Source organism: Marmota flaviventris, chromosome 16 (assembly GCF_047511675.1).
Source record: "Marmota flaviventris isolate mMarFla1 chromosome 16, mMarFla1.hap1, whole genome shotgun sequence".
NCBI lineage: Eukaryota > Metazoa > Chordata > Mammalia > Rodentia > Sciuridae > Marmota > Marmota flaviventris.
In genome coordinates, this window is record NC_092513.1 from 26998830 (window position 1) to 27011728 (window position 12899).

The following is a 12899-nucleotide window of genomic DNA, read 5'->3' on the forward strand; positions in this document are numbered from 1 at the left end:
GCCTGTTCGAAGTGTGTGTGCAGCCCGCTCCATGGGGACACTATGAGGGAGGCCCTATTACCATCCCCATTGTACAGATGAGAATTTTGAGGCCATCAAATGTGCATGATGGTATTATTTATGCACCATTCTGAAACCTGCAGAAGTAGTATGTTTTTCTTCTGGATGCTCACATATGTATGGGGATAGTATATGCCAAACTGAGGGGAGTGTTTGTTTGGGGGAAGGGAGGTGAAGGGAGAGAGGAACAGTGAGGCCTTACACACATTATTTCCTTAAAAAATAAAATAAGTCTGAAGCAAACTAGATGAAATGCTAACATCTGCTATGCCTCTTACATTGAGACAGGGGTATAAGACTGATATTATTTTCTCTCTGTTTCAACATCACAAAGTAAAATTTGAGAAAAAAAAATACTAAATTTTAGAAAAGAAAGAACACAAGATGATTTAAACAAAAAAAGTCGGTGGTTAGACTGGGTGGTGAGGCGAATCTGACCGGCACCCACGTAATCATGGAAACATGGAATGGAAAATTGCAAAGCAGGAGGAACAAGTGAGAATAGAGTCCTGCCTCATTGCTTATTACCCATGAGCCTTTTGGCAAGGTATTCAACTTTTCTGTTTCTTCATTTGCGAGATGGAGTTAATAGTATCTCCTTCTTGGATTGTGGTGAGGAATAGCATAAAAAATTCATGTTAAACAACCAGCAGTGTCTGATAATAGCGTTTGGCACTGTTTTATAGAAAAGGAGCCAGCTCTAAGGAAGTCTGAAGCTGATATCAGGGTCCCGGTCACAGGCCTTCTGCCAACTTCCATGGTCAATGTTCCCGATCAGGATGAATAATAGGGAACAGCAAGGCAGGCCTTTGGGTCTACGGATGTGGGTACAAATAGGTTGACTGGGATAAGAGCTCCAGACAAGGGCAGAAACCAAAAGTCCCATTATGGGACCTGGGCACCAGCCACACGGGAGGCCAACCCTTGCCTTGCCAGAGACTGGAGGAATGTAAGGAGCCCTTAGATCTCAGTGGGGAGCCGCCCTGGACTTTGCTAGAGTTCTTTCAGTGGGGGAACCATTGAGGCTTGGAGTTGGTTCTTTCTTCTCTTCCGGTCTTTTGTGTCTGTCTTGCCTCTGTGCCTACAGGAGAGCGTAGGCTGGAAAATGAAAAGGACAACTTTGAAAAGGGAGCGGAAGACAAGTTCATGCTGGATGCCCCAGATTTGGGGCAGCTGATGAAGATCAATGTGGGCCACAACAACAAGGGGGGGTCCGCAGGTTGGTTCCTGTCCAAGGTAGGTTTCGGGGTGTGTCTGGGTCTCTGGGGCCTGGGAGGGGAGAGTCTGGCTCTTCAGAAGGTCTATCTGTGTCTACTCTGCTACCCAAGTCCCCTGGCCAGCCACCCTGCTCTCTGATGGCCGCCAAGGCTTCACCCTTGTTAGCAACTTCCTAGAAAGCTCGGTTCTCTCATCAGACTTAGCCAGAGCCTAAGCCTTCTTCAGGACTCCATTGTGAGACTTTCCCTGATTCTGGTGGGAGGGAGGAGACCCCCTGGGCTCCCCAGTTGCCTTGTGAGTGTGTGGTTCCCTTATCTGGACAGAACAAATGCCTACTCAATCAGGTGACGTCTTCAGGGAGGGAGATCTGCTAAATGACAGCTGACACTCCCCACCAGTCTACACACAGGGACTCCAAGATGGACTTCACACGGTTGCTCAGATGTTCTTAGCTCGTGCAGGAAGAAGCGAGGCCTGCATGGCCCACGATCATTTTGGGGTGCCTGTGAACCATCTGAGAAGAACAGGGAGGGAATGACTCCTATTCGGCACTTCATCTTTTCCCTCCCCCGTCTCTGTGGGAATTTCATCCTTCTTGGCTTTCCCATCAGGAGGGCTTGTCTTGTGATGCTGGCATGTCCCACCATCACAGAATATGGTTGGCACCACCATGGGCAGGCCCTTCACTGGCATCGTCTGTCCTCTAGGGACTAGCTCATGGCCTGCACTTTCCTTCTTAGCTCTCAGAAGGCCAGCCATGCCTGTGGGCTTGTTGGCAAGTGGAGATGTTCTTTGAGAAGATAATGGCTCTTGCTTTTTATTAGGTCATTGCTTCTCTCTCTCTCTCTCTTCCTTTCTGCCTCTTCTTCTCTCCCTCTCTCTCTCTCTCCCCCCACGTGGGTGTTCCCATCATTCACTGAGAAGGGTGCTTCTCTCTCTCCTGCCTTATTTAACAGGTAGGTCCTCCAGGCATATTTTGGAAGGCCCCCCAGTCCCTAGGTGTGTTTTCAAAGACACTCTTATCTCAGCCTCACCAGCCAGGCTCACGTCCCTTTGGGAAGTTCCTGGATGACCGGTTCCATTCATCTCACTGTCAGTGGCTGACCTGATCACCAGATTCTAGGCTCCTCTGTGCCTGATCTGGGGCTCCAAGTGCCCTTTGCTTTAACATTGCTTTATCCCAGTTAGGATCAGAGCCTCGCCTCCGGCCTGAAATCCTGGCTTCCAGGCCTTCATTTCAGCTCTCAGGGCACTTCCTGCCATGTTTCTTGGCTCAATTTTTAAAAAATGCCCTGCAGCAATGAATGGAGGGACAGTGGCTTGGGATTCAGCAGGGGGTGATTGGCAGTCATCCCTGTATGGTTTTTGTGATGTTTCAGGGCAACAGCTGCATCCTGTGATGAGCTTTTCCTGGGCCATGAGGAGATGAGAGTGGATTCTTTCAGTACCCTCAGTGACTGGAGGACTTGGGTAGATAGCCAGGGGCACCTCTTCATCTCATTCCTTCCTCTTTTCCTTCCCAGATTGTCATTGAAGATATTGGGAACAAAAGGAAATATGACTTCCCCCTCAACCGCTGGCTGGCCCTGGATGAAGATGATGGCAAAATCCAAAGGGATATCTTAGTGGGCGGAGCTGAGACCACAGGTAGAACTGGAAAGTTGAGCCCCCCATTGGCTAATATTCCACTTTCTGCCTGAGAGTCAGTGTTCACACCTGCAGGTTTGGAGGTCTGTGATCCAGCAAGGGCCAGACAGTATTTCTCCTGCTTGTGAAAATGTTCTTTCCCCATGGGCTGCAAACATGAGGCTTTGTTCATACCAAAGGAGCTGAGGCAAAGCCCCTGAGCAGGGGAAGTTACCCACTTCTGATGTGTGCACACTTGATTTACATGTGTATGTGTGGTACAGGGGTTGAACCCATGCTAAGCAAATGTTCTACCAGTGAGCTACATGCCCAGCCCTTTTAAAATTTATTTTGAGACAGGGCCTTCCTAAGTTACCTAGGCTAGCCTCAGATTTTGTGATCCTCCTGCCTTAGCCTCTCCTCACATGGAATTATTGGCATGTACAACTATGCCCAGCTAATTTAATTTTAACTCCTCCTAATATGAAGTGCTTTCTATATGCCAGGCTCTCTAGGCACTTGGCCCACCTAGTTTCTTTCAGTCCTCATAGCAACACTACGATATAGGAATTTTATCATCCTCGTGTCACAATTGGGAAAACTGAGGCCTGTAGAAGTTAAGGAACCTATCTAGGTTGGTACTTGGTCTGCCTCCTAAGGTCTTACCCATTGTGAATTTCACAAAAAGCCTCCAGGTCCCAGCCTGGGTTAGGTGGTCATGAGTGTTCCAGGATATCAATGTCACACACATCTGAGAACAGGCTCTGCTGCAAAAGCTTCCGGGGCTCGCCCCTGCACAGAGATGAAGTCCACACTCTGTCGTGTAATATGCAAATTGCTCCACCATTTGGTTCCAGTTTATCTTCTCAGCAGAATCTTCCAACACTTCCATCTCCCCACAGCGCATCCATGAAACCCTTGGCTCTTTCCCTTTCTGGTGCTCACACAGGGGACTCGCTGGCTTGCTTTACTCTCCTTACTTTTTTTCTTCCTTTGTCCTCCAAAGCTGCTTTCTCCTCAGCTTGTAATGACTGTTATCTTTTCTCTGTTTCTCAAATTCCCACTTCCAGTCACTTCTGAGGCCTCCTCGACCTCCCTGGACTGCATCATCTCATCCTGCTTTTGCACAGGCTTGGGTTGCTATGGCTTGTAGGAGTCAAATGTACTGAAAACTGTGCACTAGGACAGATCCCTGTGATCTTATTGACTGCGTTACCATTCCTTGTCTCCCAGTGATGGAGAAAGAGGAGAAATGACAGTCGCTGGGAATTCCCATAATCAGGCCTTGGAACTACATCTAGTAGGAGAATGCCATTCACCCATGTGCCTTGGGGCAATGAAGCTGAGACCCACTCTTTTTTAGATCAGTGGCCTTCCCTGTTTATCTTCATGTATTCCTGAAGGCCTGGTGTCTAGTAAGCACTCTGAGCGCTGGATAAATGCTTGTCAATCCAAAGAAGGTGCATCTGTGTAAAGGAATGGTGCCCAAGGAAGTTCTCTTCCAAAGAAGTTTGGGAGTTTTATTTCTCGAAGGTCATTGGATGAGGGTGTGGGGTAGGGTCAGGTAAGGGGTGGGTGAATGAATCAAAAGCCTAAAATGTCAGTTGTCTTAGACCCCAGAATAGAATGAATGACCCTAGGCCCGATCTCAGTAGAACTTCCTGCTCAAATGTTTGCCTTTGGTGTTTTCTCTCACTCTTCCTCATTTAGGAGTTTAACTCTCCTCGCTGTCTCTTCCCCCAAATTCTATGTCCTTCCAATGCCTCCTGACTGATGCAAACTCAATACAGCCCAACCTACATTGTCCCCCCTCTCCCCCAAACCTCCCTCTCTCACCAATTAGGTGATGAACGAGGACAGTGGTGCCCTCTACCAAAAGTTGTGTTTTTAAGTTATTGGCAAAACAGCAAGTTAAATGAATCAGATGGCTTAGGATATAAATCTCCATTAGTGGCGCTATTATAATTAGATTAGACATAACAGAAGCCATGTGACAGCTATTCATAAGGTACACATGGTAATTAACATCAATAATTAGTATTATTCTTAGCCAGCCCAGGATCCTCCTCCCCTTTGTTGGTTTCTTATGATCAGCACTGGCAGCTTTCCTGTAATAATAGACACTGTTTATTCTCAAACTCACATACACTGACATACAGACCCTGAAATGATGGAATGAGGTTGAGAGGGACATTGGGCATGGTCCAAGGGAAGAGGACATGAGGGGACACGAGCTATATGGAAGATGGGCATGCTAGGGTGTTGTGGGCAGGAGGGAAGATGGAGGATGACATACTGCAATTCACGTTGAACCCTTTTCTCCTGTTTGCACAACAGCTATCACCTACATTGTCACCGTCTTCACGGGGGATATCCGGGGAGCTGGGACCAAATCCAAAATCTACTTGGTCATGTATGGGGCCAGAGGAAATAAGAACAGCGGGAAAATCTTCCTGGAGGGCGGTGTGTTTGACAGGGGCCGCACGGATATCTTCCACATTGAGCTGGCTGCCCTGCTCAGCCCCCTGAGCCGGGTCTCCATTGGGCACGGCAACGTGGGTGTCAACAGAGGCTGGTACTGTGAGAAGGTAAGAGGAGATTCCATGTAGCTTTTCTTGATCCAACCCCCTTTAACTTGTGAGTGCAAACTCGAACCTGTACCCTACTTCCTACTTCCTCTGGAACAGTTACAGAGCACATGGGCAGTCCCTTTCATTGGGCATTTTGGGTGGTCACATATCCATCCAGCTTGTCTTCCTGGTGGTCAGGAATGGGGGCTGTTCTCCAAACAGGGTAGGTTAGCCAGAGGGCTCGGTTGGTGGTTATAGACCATCCTGCTTCTGGGGATGGTACTTTCGCTTCAGATTATAAACCCCTCAATCAACGAGCATTTTAAAGATATGTTTGTATTGTGGAATATTTATATGTTGAAGACTATGTATATATATTCAAAGTAAAATATGGGTTATAATTTATTGTTCAATTTTCCATTAGATAATCTGTGGCTGTTTCTTGATTTTTGCCACTATGGATATAGCACAAGAGTTTCTCAGGACAGAAGTTCTAGGTCATTCGGCAAGGGAATCTTCAGCTTTACAGGACAGTTTTTTTTTTTTCCCAGAATATTCCAGATTGTTTTCCAAAGTATTTGTGCTTCTTTGCTGTCGTCTCAGTCACATAGAAGAGACATTTTGTTCCACGCATCCTTGTCAACACTTGCAATAGTTTTGATCTTTACCTGGAAGTTGTCAAATGATTTTATGGCAGTTTTAATTTTTATTTTTGTGATTACTACTGAGATTGAACATCATCTTATTTCTTTATTGACCATTCATGTATCCTTTTATGTAAAATTCTTGCTTTCTTCTACAGGCCAAACTTAGTGATAATGGATTGCAATTTTATAATTTTTGTATACCTTTAGAATTGACTTGCTGACATTTAGTGTGTAATTTTTCTTTGAATGTTCTTAAGTGGCATTGACCTTGAATTTTCATTTATCACATAGTCCTTAACTGGTTTGAATCCTAGACTGTTTCATTTTAAAAATTATCTTTGTTGGAATATAATTAGTATTATTTTATCTAGAAAACACTGTGTGATTCCATTTTTTAAAAAAATCGTTGCGATTTACTTTACAGTGCATGCTCAATTTGTGTATAATTTTCTAAGAGTTAGGTTTAAAATCTTTATTTTATTGATTAAATTGAATAGGTTACTTTGGTTATTTGAATCTTTTATGTACTTACTGACATCTTTTTCTGCTTAATCTATTAATTACCAAGAAAGATGTGTTAAAATTTCCCACTTCAGTTGTGATGTTTCAATTTCTCCTTCTACAACTGATAATTTCTGCTTGGTATAGTTTGGGACTGTGTTTTTAGGCATAGAAGTATTATAGCCTCCTAGAGAATTCAATCTTTGCCATTATCTAGTCTGATAGGATCCATCTTTTAATTGGCCAATTTAGTTCATTTATACTTACTATAATTGTAGGTATATCTGTCTTACATTTACTGTTTATTTTATTTTATTTTTTAAAAATATTTCTTCTAGATGGACTGTTCCCCTGCCCAACCCCTGCAACTTAGTGTGTTTTATGTTGCTACCATAGACTGGGTAATTTACAAAGAAAATTTTTTTACAAAATAAGTTTACAATTTATTTAGCTCATGATTTGGAAGCCCAAGAGTCTGGCCTCAATATCTGCTTAGCATCTGGTGAGGACCTTCTTGCTGGGCCATGACATGGTGGGAGGTGTCATGGGGAGAGACAGAGGGTCTTAGTTCAGGTCTTTCCTCCTCTTATGGAGCTATGGTCCCATTGGATTAGGCCCCCACCCTTACAGCCTCACTTGATTACCTCCCCACAGTCCCACCTTTAAATACTATAACTGCATTAAGTTCTACCTTTAACCTCACAGTGGGGATGAAAGTTCAATGTAAGTTTTGGTGGGACATCCAAATTGTAATATCCCATTTGGGTGGTTTTCCCATGCACATTTAATATGACAAACCCTAAATTTAATTAAAATGTCTCCTCTCTTCTTGGGAAATAAAAGCACCTTAAAAATCACTAAATGCTAACAACCCCATATCTAAATTCCATGCTGTTTTTTTTCCTAGAATTTTATCTTTATTTGGTATTATTTTAAAATCCACACATTAGATAGTGTGGATTAGTTCAGATCTATCTACCTCCTTGCTGGTTTGCTTGCTGCTGCTTTTTGCATTTCAGACCTTATGTGTGGTATCAATGTTTTCCTTCCTGCAGTACATTCTGTAGGAGTTCTTTTGATAAAGGTCTATTGTTGGTAAACTTTGTTCATTTGAAAAATGTTTTTGTTCCATCCTCACTATTGAAAGACAATTTTAGGATATAGAATTCTAAGATGATTCCCTTCTCCTGATATCTTCTGGCTTCCATTAGTCTAATTGCTATTATGGGTCTTTTGTCTCTCGTTGCTCTTGAGATCTTCTCTTTGTCTTTGGCATCTGATGCATCTCTTCAATATGTCTAGGTATGTATTTGTTACCCGTCCAATAACCAGGCTCGTAGTAACTGATTTTTAGGGGAGACTATTATTATTTTCTTTTCTGAGCAAAGGCAGAGAAGGCAGGCTTCCCTTTGCAGATTTCCCTTTCCTACCTTTCATCCAAGGGAGCAGCTCCTTGAAGTGCTTCTGCTCACACGTGTTTCCTGTCCAGATCCTCCACTTTGCAAGTTCTTCTCAGGTCCCACCATGTGCTGCCATGTGTGACTGTTAATTTCTTTGTCTCTTGGTCTTCCTCCAGGACAGGACAAACCTTAGCACTGAATGCTCTGAATCCTGCTGGCTCTTATGGCTTCCTGTAAATCCCTGGCAGCTCACCAATATACATAAGATGATATTTCATGTTCTTTATCCAGAATGTGGGTATTTGCAATGGTGAGGGCTTTCATTCTACCAGCTTTTCTGGACTACCTAGCCCAGAACTCAAACTTTTAACAAGCACTTTCAAGCACTCAAACTTTTACTATTTTAAGCATTTTATATGGTTGTACCTATGTTCAGGGGAACTCCAAGAGGTGAGGAGACACATCAGGCTTTCAAAAGTTTGCCATCGTGTTGAAAAAAACAAAACTAACCAACTCACACACATGTAATAACCAGAGCACAATTGAAGAGTAAACTAGGAGGTGACAACTCTGGGATTCGTTCAGAAGAAAGACTTATAAGTAAATTTTTGGTATTCAGACCTTTCTATGCCCCCAGAGTACCCTGCATAGGTGCCTTCCAATTTTGCCTAAGTATAGGTGCAGTTCTGAACATGTGGTTATATAGACTCTTCAGCATCAAAGATGAAGTGAAGTTACAAATCCCTGTGGACCTCAGCCATAAATAATAATTCTGAGATTTGTAACATTTAGAAACATTAAAATGTTTCTAATTAGGGCCAGAAGCATTTATATTTCTTTTCTGCCCCTAACTGTGCAAACTTGGATATTTCATTCTCCTTTCTGGACCTCAGCTTTCCCATCTGTTGAATGAATATGGGGGTGGATTATATTAGTTGCCAATAAGTTAGTAAAATGTTTAAGGGAGCTGCCTCTGTGCCCCTTCACTGGCACAATCTCCAGGCAGAAGTGATTCTCCGGGAGTATGAGGAGGTACGCACTCCCCCACCCCATCTCTAAGCTCCCCTCCCCTTGGTGCTTCTTATAAGTTAAGGTTCATCATCATGCTCAGATAATGAGGATTAGGTGAACTCTCAGAGATACCTGGGTATATTTAAGGGTAAAAATTCAAGTTAAGGAAGTTAAAGGTTGCTATCGTGTTGAAAAAAACAAACTAACCAACACACACACACACACACACATACACACACACACAAATACCAGCTAAGGAATAAATACTAAGACAGTGATTAGTCAAAATAGTTGACCCATGGGAGAGTCACATTAGACTTTCAGTTAAAAACAGGTTAAAGCTTGGAATTTAGTAATGTGAATAGTCAAAATTTCTTTGCTAAGAGAAGATTCTACAGGGTGCCAGGAACATTCCTTTGACTATCCACAATGTGAGGAGCCTGGGCTGGATAGACTTTGGGGGTTCTAAATGAACGACTCCAGAGTGTGGGCAGTGATGGAGATGTAGGGGAGAGGCCCGAGTGAGGACACAGCCCGCAATAGGGCAGCTGGGTTTGTATTCAATTCCAGATATGAATTAGCTTTCCTGTGATTTGCCTTCTTCCTACAGGACAATTACAGGGAATTAATTGGGTAGTCTTGGTCATTTGGTTCAGATTAGCCAAGATTTCATGACAAACATACAGAAGTAGGGTGTTCAAGAGGGTGTTGCATACAGAGGAACAGGCTTGAGAGCTGAGCTAGGAGATTGGAGGATGGACGACACCTACTCTGGAAGACTCATTGGAGGAGGTCTTTCTCAATCGCAGATTTAATGAGACAGCAGAAGTGGCATTCATGGAGGGTCCTAACACAGACATCCCTTCCCTTGGGTTGAGGGGGCTGGTGAGCCTTGTGAGCAGGTCCCCCCAGGACGCCCTTCCCTTCTGTCCCTTATCTTCCCTTCACTTGTGTCTGCCCTCCCAGGTGGTGATTCTGTGCCCCTTCACTGGCATCCAGCAAACCTTCCCCTGTAGCAAATGGCTGGATGAGAAGAAGGCAGATGGGCTGATCGAGAGGCAGCTCTATGAGATGGTGTCTCTCAGGAAGAAGCGGCTGAAGAGTAAGTACAATGAGCCCCAGAATCTTCCAGGAATACCAGTATGTCAGAACACTGTCAAAGGCTTTGAAGGGGTCCACACCTGCTTCTCAATTCTCCTCTACAGATACTGGGAAAGAACCCTTTAGGGGACTCAGTTTTACAAGGTACAGACCATACCACATCACACACCTGGAACTAAGACTGACTCCAGGTCCCCAAATTGGAGAAGTGGCTAGGGGTTAAACTGAGGGATTCACTCCAGTGCATTCTGAATATACCAGGTAGGGTGGGCGGAGTCAATTCTTCCCCTATTTAAGACATACCACCAGTAGGCTTTGTCTGTTAAAAAGACATGGAAGAACTCTATTTTTAATAGCAGGAATCCTCAGCTTTCTAAATACAGCCCTTCTTATACTGGGTTTCTGAGAGTGGGACACACTTTCCTGTCACCTGCTGTTCGGTCGTGATCATTTTCTCTTCTCTTTCCTACTGGTAACCTGAAAATCTCTTCAGTTGATGTTTATGGTGCACCTTGATCTGTCTTGTAGAATTTCCTTGGTCTCTGTGGGTCTGGACCACGGACCTGAAGAAGGCTGGTACCAACTCTCCCATCTTCATCCAGATTTATGGACAGAAGGGGCGGACAGACGAGATTCTCCTGAATCCCAACAACAAGTGGTTCAAACCAGGTGTCATCGAGAAGTTTAGGGTAGGAGAGAACTGTGGTGAGGTGGGTGGGGAAAGGAGGAAGGATGTGGCAGGTATTCGGGAGAATCTGATTTTCTAAGCCAGATTGGTTTTCAACCAAGTTTGAAGACGAAATGGAGAGTTTACCCGCGCCCCCGGCAAGGGGTGACACATGTGATAATTTATAGGCAAGGGAGTGAAAGGGAGACAGTTCAGATCTGCCCTTCATCTGAGACAGTAGGAATCAAGCCAGGGGGAACAAGGATGGAATAGTTTTGAGCATCTAAGAATTGAGTGACTGGGGGAATCGTAGAATAGAGACCCGAGCACCCAATATGGGCTGAATTAGACAGTAAGGGTCAAATTAAAGGAAAAGTATGAATTTCAGGGCATTTGAAGGGAAATACAGCTTTAAAACTTTCCAGTACATATGTAACTAGAACAAGGGTCCCCCTCACCCCACTGAAGTGTTGCTTTGACCTTTCGGTAGGAATAATTTGTAATTTGCAGTCTTCCCTCAGAGAACCCCATTGGTGCCTTATTCTAACACTCGATTCATTGCTCTTTATGTATTTGTCTTTCCTGCCAGATTTGAGCCCCTAGGGAAAGGGCATGGCTTTGGTATTGATCTTTTTGTCTGTTCCACTGCCCAGTGGAGTCCTGGGGCTGTGGGCCTGTGCTAATTTGCAGGGCTGTCATATAGATTTTGTTACTGGAATTTTATTGCTTGGAAGGTTTTCTTTAGGCTGCATCCCACTGTGGGTCAGTTATTTTCGTTCCGTTTCACCAGCCCAGACTGAACCCCAGTTTTACATGGCTGTCTCTCCCCCATGGGCCTTTGGCTACCAGGAACAGGAGAGGAATGAGGGTGTTGGGGGAGGACTTGAAGCCCATTCATCCTCTCGAGGGAGAAACAGCCCCGGTGGCCGGCTGTGAGGAGACAGGCATTTTCCCAGCCATGCCTGCTCAGACCTGTTCATTTCTCGACACAGATTGAGCTCCCAGATCTCGGCAGATTTTATAAGCTTCGAGCATGGCACGATAGAAGGAGTCCTGGTTCTGGATGGCATTTAGAAAGGGTGAGATGTACCACCTTGAGGGTTGGGAGAGGAATCAGAATTGTCCCTCTTTGTGACTGTAAGTTTACTCTCTATTGGAAATAGAAGTGGAGAAGCGTGGACATGGGCCACAGGTACTTCCAGATGGCTGGGGAGAAACCTTCCAAAGCAGACTGAGAAAATGCTCGGGCGTCCATGGGGCCTGCATATCTGCCCCAGTTACCCATATGCTAGGCAAGTGTAGGTCTCTAGGGGACCAGGGGGAGAAATATTAACCTGTCTCTCTGCCTTCTGCAAGGGTCCTCTCCAGGAGATGGCCTTGACCTTTCTGAGATGAGATAGCAGAATGGTGACTTCAGGGCATGGGTGAGAGACTCTGCTACCTGAAAGTCACCTGCTCACCCTGGAACTTCATTTTAGATGACCCTGATGAACACTCTGAATAAGGACAAGTATAACTTCAATTGCAATCGCTGGCTGGATGCCAACGAAGATGACAACGAGATTGTGAGGGAAATGACCGCAGAGGGCCCAACAGTGCGGAGGATCATGGGCAGTAAGTACTGATCCCTGCCCATCCTGGGGAAGGCCATGGACCTTCTACTTGGTGTGCCAAGGGACACTTGAACTGAGCTGATAGTGTTGTCCACTCTGCATCTCAGGAACCCTCTGACTGCCAGAGTGGGTTTTGAAGTTCCCAGCTTCAAGACAGGCTTGAAGGAGCCACCTTCAAGGCATGATGCTCCAACTCGACCGTGATGGTTGGGTTGGGGAGGGAGGGGAGGTCTACGGGTCTTCAGGTTGGCCATGGGAGGGTGAGAAGACTCTGCTCTAAATAGTACTTCTCCAGAGCTGCCTTGAAGTTAAAGGAAGTGTCTTTTTATTCCCTTCAAATTATGAAATGCGGAGACTGATTCCCCCAAAGGAAGGCTGGATGTGGATTCTTGCAGCCATGCTTGGCTGCTACCCGATGAGCCTCTATCTCTATTTGAGGCTGGTAGGAGAGGGACTTAATTTAGAGTGTAGCAACCACATTCACA

At 44.9% G+C, this 12899-nt stretch overlaps 1 protein-coding gene across 3 annotated transcripts in view; it reads left to right on the plus strand.

Moving 5' to 3' along the window:
* The window catches only part of Loxhd1 (lipoxygenase homology PLAT domains 1), a 135893-nt gene that overhangs the window by 37543 nt on the left and 85451 nt on the right, over positions 1–12899 (plus strand). For all 3 annotated transcript variants that reach the window (XM_071602632.1, XM_027935672.3, XM_027935673.3), the window contains exons 6-12: positions 1148–1296; positions 2802–2925; positions 5242–5492; positions 10000–10135; positions 10663–10823; positions 11794–11880; positions 12280–12415. In XM_071602632.1, coding sequence (XP_071458733.1) covers positions 1148–1296; positions 2802–2925; positions 5242–5492; positions 10000–10135; positions 10663–10823; positions 11794–11880; positions 12280–12415 — 1044 coding nt within the window. The remainder of the gene's footprint in view (positions 1–1147; positions 1297–2801; positions 2926–5241; positions 5493–9999; positions 10136–10662; positions 10824–11793; positions 11881–12279; positions 12416–12899) is intronic.